Raw genomic sequence first — 13,855 nt, 5'->3', positions numbered from 1 at the left:
TGTGTTTGCATGTGTCTTTGCCTCTCACACTCTGTCTGCTTGTGTATCTCTGTGGCTATTCGCCTCTCTGTCTCTGTCTCTGTCTCTCTCTCTCTCTGTCTCTCTCTGTCTCTCTCTCTCTCTCTCTCTCTCTCTCTCTCTCTCTCTCCTCTCTCTCTCTCTCTCTCTCTCTCTCTCTCTCTCTCTCTCTCTTCTCTCTCTCTCTCTCTATCTCTCTCTCTCTCTTTCTCTATGAGCCAGTGCGCGTGCCTGGGTGTTTGCTTGTCACCGTGTCTGTCTTTTTGTATCTGACTCTGTATGTTTGTATGTGTTTTTTCTCTTTCTCTCTTTGTCTCACTCCCTCTATTTTTCTCTCTCTCTATGTGCGTGCTTGTATGTCTCATCAGTTGTTTGCCTCTCTCTCTCTCTCTCTCTCTCTCTCTCTCTATCTATCTCTCTCTCCCCCTCTGTGCACGGGTGTTTGAAGGGTGTTTGTTTGTCTCTCTGTCTGCCTTTGTGTCTGACTCTTTTTTGGATTATACTCAATATGACATTAAAACGAAAGAAATAAGTAGAAAATAGTATTTTTAATGAGAGTAAATAGCAACATTTAAGCTTTAAACAATAAATTCTGGTGCTTACGTATTACAACGCCAACATTCAAGAAGCGAAGTTTGGTTTATTCTAATAAAAAATGTCAAAAATATTATAAAATACAATACATTAGAAACAAATGTGGGCTACATATTTGCACGTTGTGGGGGAGGTTGGGGTAACCTTACCCAACCCTTATCTCCCTTCATTACTTGGGAGCTTAGTATGCTTAGCTGTTGAGTATTTACAGTTTTTTTTATATTTAGTGGTGTGAGATGAACCAAAGTATGTCAAACTTAAATTAGATATTTATGGTTAGAATTGTACAATATCTAGAAAAGAGAAGCCCCAATTTTCTTATTATTACAGCCTCTAATAAAATATCCTTATTACTCCCAACCAAATCAGAAAGAACAACTATTTATAGAGCTTCAAGAAATGTTCTCTGGTCCATATTTTTTTTTTAATTTTTTTCTTTAGCTTTCGAAGTAACTGCTATCTAACGGCTGCTCAGTACAAACATTCAATCTGCGTTGTAATTCATGACGTCACTTTCCATAGTCATCAGTTTCACTAATGGAAGATTGGAACAGCTGCTTAGTCACCCAGGAAAAGAAACAATTATAAGAGTATCATCAAGCATATGCCAGCAAAGTTATGATATAATTTTAAAACCCAAATGAAGAAATTATTTGTATTTATCAGTTTTATATCTGGCAAGTTCCCTAAAGATGGGAACAAAACGTTGGTGGTTTGAGATGGTTTTGGGTAATAGGTAACTATCTCAAAGTCATAAGTACCTGCTTCCATCCCTATAACAAAAAAAAACCTGCGTGCTTGGCCTCAGAGTTGCGTCCATGGGGACCTTTCACAAGTTTTCCTAACGAGAAACCTCTTCATAGCTAATTTATCTACTATGGGCTGCTTCACCGTAGTAGCGTAATATATGTAAGCATGAAAATATAATGAAGTGGAGGTAATATGCCTGGGACTGTCTGTGCAGGATTTCAACTCTTGTTGACAGAAGAATATTGCAAAATGCTGAAAACCATGTTGTGACCAAGATGGGCCCAGGATTGCACAAAGCCTCCATTCATACTGAAGGTCCCAGGGACTTCTTCCTGTCCGGTTCTAAGCCGGTTAAGTGCTTCGGTGTAGACTTACGAAGATATGTTGATCCCTGTCCTGCACTGGGATCCAGGATCATTGCTTTTCCTGAGGCCAAAATTAATTCAATGATTTAAAGAACATGAAAATTGGAGCTTGGAATGTTATGACGTTAAAAAATGGCAATCGTATCGACATTTTGACCAACGAATTTGGACGATTCGAACTGAACTTAATATGAGTTTCAGGAACTCATATTCCACTGGTAGGAAGAATGAAATTAAGTGATAAAATTTGTTTACTCAGGAAGGAAGGATGGGGTACATAGACAGGGAGTGGGCTCATTATGAATGACGAAGCTGCTAAGTCTTGTTTAGGCTGGAAAGGTATTAATAATAGAACACTGATTGCTCATTTTATGACTAAAAAGTTCAGGGTATCAGTTATAGTAGTATATGCCCCTGTTGAACCGATTGAAAGAGACACTAGTGACTCAGATAAATTTTACTTACAGTTACAGGAGCAAATAGACAGGGTCCTGGGTAGAAATATGGTGTTTTTACTAGGAGATTTTAACCCCCAAGGTTGGTAGTAATTTGGATAGATGGTATCCTAGTCTAGATTAATTTCGTTTTGAAAAAGAAAACAGTAATGGCTACAGACTTTTTGCAATTTTGTTGGTACAACAATCTAATTATAAACAATGAGATGTTTGGTCATAAAATGGCACTTAAGTTGACATGGTATTCACGTGATGGTAAGACAGCAAACCTCATTGATTATGTTATAGTAAAACAAAGACTAGCAGGATCAATACAAGATACTAGGGTATATGGAAGTGCTGTTATTGATGGTAAAAATGAAGATAACCCTCTAGTATTGTCTAGGGTCAATTTAAAGCTGAAATTTTGGAAGGGTAGCCACCTCATGAGACGTTATGATGTTGGTAGACGGCAGGATGAGAATTTGAGACAAACTTTCGAGGAAAAGTTGTATGTTAAAATTGAGAGTTTAAAATTTGGCAATGCATAAGATGGCTGGGATAATTTTATAAAAACAATTTGTGAAGTTCCTGATGGTGTCTTAGGGAAGAAAGTTAAAACTACAGCTACAAATATTAGTGAAAAAGCTGTATATTTAATGAGAGGAGAAAGGGGTTTGTACACGAATTATCTGAGTGATAGATCATATGAAAACAAAAGGAATGTAAAGAAAGTGGAGAAAGTATTAAAATATGAACTAAGGAGGTGTGAAGTGGATGTCGTGGATAAAATTGCCGAGGATCTGGAAGATGCAGCTAGACGGCATAATAGTAAAATATTGTACTGGCATGTTAATAAATTGAGAGGGAGTAGTCAATCCAGACTTGTCCCAGTTAAAGATAGGAACGGGGCCACAATTAGTGATAGGGAAAAAGTTAAAGAGAGATGGGCGGAACATTTTGAGAATGTGCTAAACCGAGATATAGTTGCAGGAAAAGATATAGAGGAAACTCAACAAGTTTGTGATACCTTGGATATGAAGGAAGATTTTTTTTTGTGAGGAAGAAATAGTGAAGGAAGATTTGTTCTGTGAGGAAGAAATAGCGGCAATACTAAAAGGATTAAAAAATAATAAGGCTCCAGGTGCTGATAGCGTGATAAATGAGCTTCTTAAGTATGATTGCTTTGAAATTAGAAATAAGTTACTCAAGATTATGAATACGATTTTTAAAATAGGGGAAGTACCTAACAATTTTAGAAAAACCTTAATTAAACCACTGTATAAGAAAGGTGATAAGAGTGAGTGTCGTAATTATCGAGGCATTAGTCTGGTCTCTGTAGGTAGCAAATTACTTAGGAATATGATACTTTTTAGAATGAAATATGCCGTTGACAAATTTTTAAGAGAAGGACAGTGCGGTTATAGAATAGGTAGAGGATATGTCATAAAAATTTTCACTCTTAGGGTTAATAATTGAGAAGTGTCTTAGTTGTCAAACACCTTTGGTCCTCAGTTTTATAGATTATGATCAAGCGTTCGATTCTCTTGACAGAAGAGCTTTAGCAAAAGTCTTATTCTTGTGCAATATACCAAACAAATTTATTAAAGTGATTAGTGTTATGTACGAGAATAACAGTGCTGCGGTTTAGGTAGGAAATAAATTTAGCAGCTGGTTTTCTGTTAAATCAGTTGTTAAGCAGGGATGTGTTCTATCCCCCTTAATGTGGATCTCTTTGATAGAGTTTGTCTTAAGGAGCACAGGAAAGGCAATGGGAGACCACGGAATTAAATGGAGAGGAAAACTCTCCTGGACTTAGATTATGCTGATAATTTAAGCATCCTAGATGAAAGTTTGAGCAAAATGAATGAGCTTTTAGAGGTTTTGCGAGTTTAAGGTGCTAGAATAGGTTTGAAAATTAATGTTAAGAAGATGAAGTCACTAAGGATAGGAATTATTGAAGATGAAAAGGTGACATTGAGTAATGAAAAGATTGATCAGGTGGCAAGTGTCACTTATCTTGGTAGCATTATTAGTAAAGACAGTATGAGCAGTGAAATACTAAAAATAGAATTGCCAAGGCTCAGGGTGTTTTCTTACAGTTGAAGAAAGTTTGGAAGATTTGGATGATAAGTCTGCAAACCAAAATTAGAATATTGGAAGATATAGTGATGACAGCGGTCAAATATGGCTCTGAAACATGGGCTCTCCGAAAGGGATGCAGATTTACTAGATATTTTCCAGAGAAATTGCTTGTAGATTGTTCTAGGTACCCGGCTGACTGACCGTATTTCAAACTGTAGGCTGTACGACAAATATGGTTCAATCTCACCTTCTAGGGCCATAATGAAAGAAAGGTTGAGATGGCTAGGGCACGTTCTGCGGATGAAGGATGACAAATTGTCGGAGATCGTCTTTTTTCAGTCAACTGTGTAGGGCTAAACAGAAAGCAGGTCGTCCTCGTCTGGGTTGGAGGATGTCATAAGGGAATATTTAAAGGAAATGAGAACTTCCTGGGCTTTGAATAAATTTGGATGGATGAGGAGCGTGCGTAGCAAGTTTGGGTTCAGGTGGCTTTGTTCTGCGATTAGTTGTTAGTAGTAGTAGTAGTAACCTAATCTCGAACAGGGCTGCAGAGTGACCTTGAGAATTTACGTCCATAAAGGAAATTATAGCCTAGTAAACGACCCGACAATTCACTTGATTTTTGTTAGTGGATTAAATACAAAAAAACAATTTTTTTTCAACAGAAAGTAAGGAGAAATATCAGAACTTAAAATGAACAGAAATTATTACTTATATGAGTGGATACTCCTCCAAAATGCCTCGCTTTTTATGCTAAAGTTTTTAGTGCTTTTAAAAAAAGCTTCTTATTGTTCTAGTTAAACGAACATATTAATTCAGGAGTCGTTTTTAAAGAATTGGGACAAAATTCAAGCTTTAGCGTAAAGAGCGAGATGTCTTGGAGGAGTAATCCCCCACATATACATAATAATTTCTGTTCGTTTTAAGTTTTAATGTTGCTCCTTACTTTCAGTTGGAAAAACTTTTTTGATAAAGCTTTGTTAAATTTAATTTCTCATCGTTTTTTAAGTAATTCCAGGAAATCTGGCTTCTCCTCCAAGGAAAAATATCTCCTTCCAGGGATTTAGTCTCTAGACAATTCAAGCCTGGTGAATATTTATCCTTGACGATAACCCTTAACTTCACCACGCATAAAATTGAGTCGGCAATGAGAAAGCAAGGCATAAGAGGAATTTCGTACATAGATTCAGGGAAATTCTCCCACTGTAAAATTTCCCTTAGAAACCTCTCTTCCCTTGAAAAAAACACCCCCATAGGAAATCCCATCAGCAGATAATTCCCCCTCCCCCGAAAAACGTATGCATACTTCCCAATACACTTCCTAATAACAAATACTAAACGTAAGCAATAGGCTCATTTTATAACTTGAAGAACTTTCCTCATGGGCTGTGGGACGGTCATGATATCCCCGAAAGCATACTTATTCGGCCTGTCAGCTACGCTGAACAAAATTGTTATCTCAAAATTTTGATCAGAGATTTTGAGAAAAAGGAGCGTGGAAGGGGGCCTAGATACCCTCCAATTTTTTTTTGTTCACTTAAAGAGGTAGCTAGAACTTTTAATTTCCGTTTGAATGAGCCCTCTCGCAATATTCTAGGACCAGCGAGTCGATACGATCACCCATGGAAAAGAAATAAAAATAAACACGTATCCGTGATCGTTTTTCTAGCCAAAAATATAAAATTTCATATTTTTTCACATAGGCACTTATAACCTCTTCAGTAGGGTTCTCTAATATGCTGAATCTGATGGTGCGGTTCTCATTAAGATTTTATGACTCTTAGGGGGTATTTCATCCTTTTCTCAAAAATCAGGCAATTTTTTCAGGCTTGTAGCCTTCGATCGGTAAGATTAAACTTAATGATACATATATATTTGAAATCAGCATAAAACTCCAGCTGTTTTGATATATGTATTGGTGCCAAAATTATGTTTATTAGAGTTTCGGTTACTATTGAGCCGGGTCACTGCTTACTTACAGTTTGTTACTACGAACTATTTTATAGCCACCTCTGAAGTTCATATAACCACCCCTTTCATGTGAAGCGGCTCTGGGGAAAAAACTATAAATAATAAGACATTGAAACTATTCAAGATTTATTTATTCATCCATATTTGCTCTTGTTATCATTTATGTTTTTGCTATGATCGTTAATTTTAATTTCTCTTTGTTTTGGATTTTATTTATTCTTTAATAGTAATTTCCGGTCAATTTGAGTTTGAACTATAATATCAATTCATTTCTGCTGGTGATGAGTTCTTTTTATTAAATTTCTTTTCATGCAAAGTTTTTAATTCCGGTCGTTTATATTAGCCATGTTTTCTTTTTATTTATTCATCCGATAGCTTGTAAGCTAAAAGCTTGTAAGCATAGCATACAAAATGAAAATCAAAAAGTGGCAACTACTGGAATATTTAACAAAAATCAATGGTGGACTTATGGTTGACAATATACATCACGGTAAAACGAGGTGTTTACTAACTCAGTCTTAAAAGTAGGAACGGTACAAGCAGTGACACAACTATCAGGTAATGAGTTCCAAAGTTTTACTGATCTATTTACAAAAGACATTTCACCTATTTTGGATTTTGGTGCGGGGGGATACAATTTTGATGCGTTTTTCCTGGTTGATGTATGATGAAAATATATTTTCTAAATCCAAAAATATAGGTTTATATTTGAATCAGAATTCGGAATATATGAATCAGAATTATAAGTTTATAAAATGTATATTTCTACAGTTGTTCACGTCTTTACCTTAAGCAACACAATCCCTACCCCTAGCCTCTAGAGGGTTTGCCAACCCTTGAGGCATCGCTTTATTATATTTAGATTATACTGAACAAAATGCATATCTTCAAATTCCGATCAGATGCATTTGGGAAACAGAGGACGTGGGCAGGGGGGCATTTGCCCTCTTATTACTTTTGATTATTAAAAATCGAATTAGAACTTTCAATTTCCCATCAAATGAGCCCTTTCCAGGATTTATACCAACAGCGCTTCCATAAAAACCTTAGATACTTCCGAGTTATAACTTAAAAGCTCTTACCCTATGTTCTATACAACTCTATGGGAGTTGTGTCAGGGCGTTGACAGGCCTTCAATTCATAAAAAGCAAAAAAACCTAAAAAAATTTTGCCAAATATTAGAAATCATCAGAAGAGCTGCAATAATCTTGACAACTGGAGAGAAGAAAACTAAAGCAAACTTTTTTTTAACATCTTTATTACAATTATTAAACACAATTATTGTGAAATAGCTACAAAATGCAATCTCAGATGACATCTGAGATTTACTGAGATTTACTGAGGTTTAATAGATGTGCCTTCTCGGATTCGGTCTTCCAGTGATAATTTATGTAAAAAGACTATCTACTTTATTATCTACTTATATATATATACATATATATATATATATATATATATATATATATATATATATATATATATATATATATATATATCATGAAAAGAGAAATCACCAATGCTACAGCACAAACACAAAAAAAAAAAAAAAAAAAAAAAAAAAAAAGAGACAGAAGGAGAAAAGGAAGACTGTTTTCCTAAATTAGTGATTAATATAGACCAGCACTTGAATGAGGCCTTAACCCTACTCATCCATACAATCACATAGGTCAAACAGCATAGCCACACACAATCAACCATAAAGAATAATCCATGGACAGGCAGTCATGTCGTCAATAAGTATAAGTCGTCATTTACCGAACAATAGAAAAAATAATATAGACAAATAATTCAGAGGCAACACCCAACATAAGGGCTCATCAGGAGAATACACTGGCCTATATAGGGTTTCGCCACTCTAAATTCTCTACCCAGCACAGTGTTGTGGCTACCACAGAATATCCATGGCATCCCCGGGTCAGGTATCACCCCCAAAATACATGCCTATGAAAAAAAAAACAGCAAATGTAAAACAACCAAGTAAAACCAAAACAAGCTTATCCTATTAATATATCCCTCCCTTTAGCAACAATAGGTAAACTAAATATTATAAATTTTACCAAATCACAAATATTAACACATTGCAAAAAACCTGAATGAACTAAACAATTATAGAATTCATCTTTACCATGTGGCTAATTTTTTTAGAAAATCCGCTCAATTAGAAACACAATTCAAAATAAATGGCGCTGTGACAACATTTCTCGAACCTCCGAAATTAGTCAAAAATTTCTTTAAGTATTTCTAGATAATTCTTTTGATATTTAATAACTACTTGAAGTAGTACTTGAAGTAATACTTAAGTACAATTTTGGCAAGTACTTGACATTTGATACTTAAATAAGAATTTGGAAAGTACTTATTACTTGATATTTAAGTAAAAGACAATGAGTACTTAATACTTGATAGTTAAGTAAAAATTTGGAGTACTTGTTGCAGCACTGCCTCCAATGATACAATCCAAGTTGGTCCCGCCAAAATCTCATCTTCCAGTTCATTTTGGTATTTAGATCTTCGTTTGGAAATTCATTTAGATCCACTAGGGTGCTTATAATTGTTTTTTTTTTAAATAGAAACTACGAAAACCTTATGGTCTTCTCGCCAGGGTAAAGGGCCAGTTTGATAAGAAAACCCTTGGTCGGCTATATAATGCTTTTTTTTGCGCCTCATGTGTTGTTTTTGACACCTTTTTGGTAATTATTCTTTGCATCTGATAAAAGGCAAATCCGATCGCTATTCTTTAGGTTCTGCAAGTATCTCCTTAGTATCCCCATTTGGACTCGTAATAGTTACATTTCACGACGGCATGGTCGATTTGTCAAAAAAAGGATGAACTGTCACGTAGATTTGCTCACCGCTGCAACAGAATTATCGATTTTTCACTAATTTAGCTTCTGCCAAGTGCCTAGCGTCGTTGGTTGTGAAATCTTGTAATGTTTGACCCATGTACTAAAGTATGAAGAAGACAATGGAAGTAGGGTTGATTCAGTAATATTTATGGAATATGCAGAAGAAAGCGGGAGTGAGTGGGAAGAGCCGTATAGATACCGGCCGGCCTATAGGCCTTAAATTGTTGGGGACAGGCAGCTCAAGTACCCACACTTCCTACAACACATCATTTGAATTAAGTAATTTCATAACGAGAATCCATTGTTTGCTGATTGGAGGATATTTTCATTTTTATATGAATATTTTTGGGAGTCAAAGAGGTGAACGGACTAATTAGGTAATCCACTTTTTCGGAAAAACATTAACTTATTCTTTTATCTATATTACGTTTGAATCTTAAAACTGAAGAATTTGACTGTGTTTATAGTTATTGTGGCAGAATGCACGAATTTGTTTTTCTTGATTATTTATTTTTATTTTTTTTTTTTTTTTAGCTGGAATATTCGATATGATGAATGGATTACCCGAAGCAGAATTGCTCAAAATCTAACATGGACTCCCAACCGAAAGAGAGTACCAATACCAATAGCCCAATCTGATTCGGCCAATCGACGAGGTCGATCTTCGCTCGGTCGTTCACCACAACCTATTTCACGATCTGGGACACCAAGCAGCATCACTTCCTCTATAAGTTGTCAGTCGACTGTTGAGAAACCAAGAAAAGATGAATCGCCGAAGATAAAAGATGATAGAAAGGACGAAACTGGATCTGGTAAATCAGTTTTTCCTGCTTTTTTTCTGAAGATTTCTGAAAGAACAGAAAATCTTCTTTCTATCAGAAAAGTTTGTAATAGCTGTCAAAACGCTGTTGTTCAGTATCTCAATATCTGCTAGCCTTGGCAAAAAACAAAAAAACATTTGCACTAAACAGGTGTCATTCATTCAATAAGTTCTAAGCTTTTAGCAGATAGAAGTATTAGCAATAGCATGCGAAAATTACGGGAAAAAGTAAATTCTAATAAAAATAAAATAAAAGATAAAGTACAAAATAATAAAATGAAAAGGGAAAAGTAAAAACGGAAAGCGAGAAACGGAAAAAAATGATAATGGGAAAAGTAAAAAATAATAATCTAATATAATAACAGTAATATAATAAGTCAAAAAAGTGAAATAATAAATGAAGAGAAAAATGATGTTAAAATAGCAAAATTTTATAATCGAGCGAAAACTGTATGCGGAATATTAGGAAGTTAATAAACCATAAGCGATTCTCAAAAATACGTCAGTCTGTTATATATCATCATGATCAATTCCAATGGTTTCAATTTTGTTTCTAATTGTGCAATTTTAATCATTTAAAGGCATTTTTGTGAAGTATACGATTAAAATAAAAGATATCTTTATTCAAAAGATACTGAAATAAAAGGCTTCTCGTTTCGAAAATGATAATCCTCTCCGAGCCCTCACCTTACTTACTAGAAATTGCTTGTCAGCATGTTGGACATCACACAGAAAGAGTGACAGTAGTGTGAATATGACCGTATGGGATTGGTCGTATGTTTTCCTAGTACAGTTTTATCCTCTATGCTGTATTGACCAAAACAATTAAATTCTCCTTTTCTAAGGCATTAAAAAAATCTTTAAAAAATAGTGGTGGATCATTCTGAGCCAACCCTGGACGACTTTCTTGAGCGGTGTAACTGCTTAGCTAACAATGATGCAACAGGGTGGGAATTCTCGTGTATGAAAAGGAACTCCTTTGCAATAGACTGTTTAGATATTATACGTTAGTTATTTTTTCTCATTACTTTTTGCTATCGAATCATGGCTGAAAGAACACGAAATTAAATTGATCCCACTGTTATTTTAAGAAATTTCAAAAGAAAGCATGCATTGAGAAAACTTAGAGGTATGGAGTATTTGGCTGCAAAAATTAGAGCATGCCAACCACTATAAGTTGAATTGTTTCTTAAAGAGAAATAAATTAAGTAGGCCTATATAGGATTGAATTTGATTATGCCTAAAGACGATTCCTATCGTTCACTGATATTAATGAGACGAAAAGACTTAGTTATTTAAGTTTAAAACAATATGCCATAAGCTCTTTACCCCCCCCCCCAGGTGGAAATCGTTTGGCAACACTGCTCACAAACTATAGGTTTTGTCCTCAATGTCTCATGTTTTGTTGCTAGCTATGGTAATTTACACTTTTCTTTCAAGGTTTGTCAGATTCATCTGATGATGACTCGAACCTCAGTGGCTCTGATTCCGACTCGGATACCTTAATCATGGATGAGCCACCCACAATTGAGTTTGACTTGAGGAAAATTCATGCTGATCTGAAACTGACGCCAACAAAAGTTGTAAGGAACGATTCGGATGCTGATGTAAAGAAGGTACAAGTAGAAGAAAAAAGAATCTCACCCCCCGTTAAAGCTGAAGAGGCGAAGCCTTCTGTTCTCACTACATCAACCCCTGAATCTGTAACGAAAGCTCCTCCTGGGTCACTGGTTACAAGAGCCAGTCCTAGACGTGGTCCTATTAGGAAGAAGCTTTTAGAAGAGGCTCATACCCCTGGTCCAACCCTTAACACTTCCGTTAAATCTGATTCCAGTGACGTTTATGAATTCAGTGAACCTGAGCCGTTTGCACTTGAAATGCGTACCAAAAAAATCTCATCACCTATCTATGACGAAAGAAATGTTGAACGAAAGATGAGCCTTGGACAGCATGAATCGGAAAGCAAATCTGATCAGAGAAAGTTGAAGAGTCCTCCCGAAAAGCTGAAGTCATGACCAGAATCTAAGCTTACTCTCCCAGAATTTAAGCAAGGCCCTTTAAGATTGGGACTGTGCTCAGTACAAAGGCCAGAGCCACAGAAAGAAGCAAGGCAAGCCATTCGTATAGATTATATTCAGAAAGTCGTTCGTACGTTATCTGCTCGCAATGAAGGGAGGAAAACTGTTGATTCAAGAGAAGCTCCTGGACAGCCTTTACACACTTCAGCCTTTGCTAAGGTTCAATCTTTTAAAACTGAAGTGAAAACAGAGCCTGAGAAGCCACCTACTTCACAGCCTGCTTCCGATCCCTGTATTGATTCGATTTTGCCTCCGAGTTTGAGATCTGGGCCAGAAAAAAGCAAAACAAAAACATCGCCTATCGTAGATGTAAGGGTTAAAGTTGAATCGGAAGCCAATGAAAAAATCATGCCCACCGTTACAAAATTCAAAATAGATCCGCCAACAGTCGCAACTAGTGCTCCATTAGAAGTTCAAGGCTCTATTAATCCGACCATCAAAGGTGAAGAACCCAGTTTAAAAGAGAAAACTCCAAAAATTGAACAAGAAATTATCTGTGAACCAGAAAACACTAATATCCAAGATACTATGCCAACGACTGTTGGCTGTGAAGCTGCCAAAGTAAAAGAGAATAAGCCTAATGTTTAGGCAATATCTTTGGGGAACTCTGCATCTCGATTAGAGTCAACAACTAATGAAAATAAGTCACAAAATGAAAATTATTCTATGGTGCAATCTTTTGTCCCAGTGAAGCCCATTATCGGACCTAATATTGCCTCTATGAAGGAAGAAAAGGCACATGAAGTTAAAGTAGAGCCTTCACAAAGAGAAGGTAAAGTTCAGTCTGAAAAGAGGGAATTGTGCAAGAAAGAGCTGAGTGAGCCTGTAGTTAGTGGAGGATATTCTGTAGAGATTGTAAGCTCAAAGGTTTTTCAAGCTCCAACGTATGACAGGCAGAGCTCTCACTTCTATAAACTTACTGATCATAAGATTAGTTCAAACCTTAATCAAAGTACCAAAAGGGAATCCCATTTGGTACAATTGTAACAGTTCGTGAAAGCAATCCTGTGAAGACAGAGGAAGTGTCAGACATTCCTTGTGCTACCTCTTTGCTACCCATTATTAAGGTAGAACAAGTGGCACCATCTTTTGTGAAAAAAGAGACGAAGGTAGAGACAGAGGAGGTAGTAATAGAAGTAGTTCCAGAGCCTGAATTGTCTTTACCCGTAAATAATATGAAAAAAACTTCGTTTTCTTAAAGAGTTAAAGAGGCTGCGTCCCAAAGTCGAACCTTAAAACGTACAGGAATTAGAAGAGGCAGTTGGGGGGCTGCCGCCCCCCAAACCCCCAGCTTTTAAAGACTCTTTTGTACAGGTTTTTTGTTTTTTTGCTAACCCCCCGCTCTTGGCTTGGGAAAGGCCCTCTTTTAATTAACAAAACATTGAAATGAATGAATAATGGAATAACTTCGAAAAATCTTAAACACAAGAGGACAGGAGAACCATTGAGAACCATCTGTTATCTCTCAAATGATAAGCTGTCCAGGTGTTATCAAAATTTTTTTGATGTTGTGAAAAAAAACTGCCCGTAAGGGACTTGAACCCTTGATCCGAGGATTATAAGTCCCACGGTCTACCGACTGAGCTAATCACTTGCATGTGTGTAAATATAACTTTTCAATAAATTTTAAAAATTTCAAATTAACATGGGCTCTTATGGAGAGAAATCGTTAATTAAGTAGCTAATGCGTGGTTTCTGGAAAACAGGGAAGGAGTTATCGGATCAAGCTGAAATTTCGCGGATAAGCTCCTGGGCCGTAGGGGACCTTGACTTGTGAATTTCAGCCCGATCGGACAACATTAAAAGGGGGGGGGGTTGTAGGGTCGAAACTTTCGGGGGGTTAAGATTTTCCTATGAAACTTTCCAGGAAAATTACTCGGAGAATTCCGCATCG

At 36.3% G+C, this 13,855-nt stretch overlaps 1 protein-coding gene across 1 annotated transcript; it reads left to right on the top strand.

The window, feature by feature from the left end:
- Positions 1-9,131: 9,131 nt before the first annotated feature.
- On the top strand, positions 9,132-11,899 carry LOC136028611 (uncharacterized). Its single transcript, XM_065706440.1, has 2 exons — positions 9,132-9,875; positions 11,324-11,899. The coding sequence occupies exon 2, from the start codon at positions 11,392-11,394 to the stop codon at positions 11,896-11,898; it is 507 nt and encodes a 168-aa protein (XP_065562512.1). The 5' UTR covers positions 9,132-9,875; positions 11,324-11,391; the 3' UTR covers position 11,899.
- Positions 11,900-13,855: the final 1,956 nt, after the last annotated feature.

This window comes from Artemia franciscana, chromosome 7, assembly GCF_032884065.1.
Source record: "Artemia franciscana chromosome 7, ASM3288406v1, whole genome shotgun sequence".
Classification (NCBI taxonomy): domain Eukaryota; kingdom Metazoa; phylum Arthropoda; class Branchiopoda; order Anostraca; family Artemiidae; genus Artemia; species Artemia franciscana.
Note: the sequence above shows the minus strand (reverse complement) of the source record. Positions and strands in the feature narration are given on the sequence as shown.

Bases quoted from the DNA above. Each gene is read 5' to 3' on its own strand.
- LOC136028611 (XM_065706440.1), top strand. From the start codon at position 11,392: ATGGATGAGCCACCCACAATTGAGTTTGACTTGAGGAAAATTCATGCT.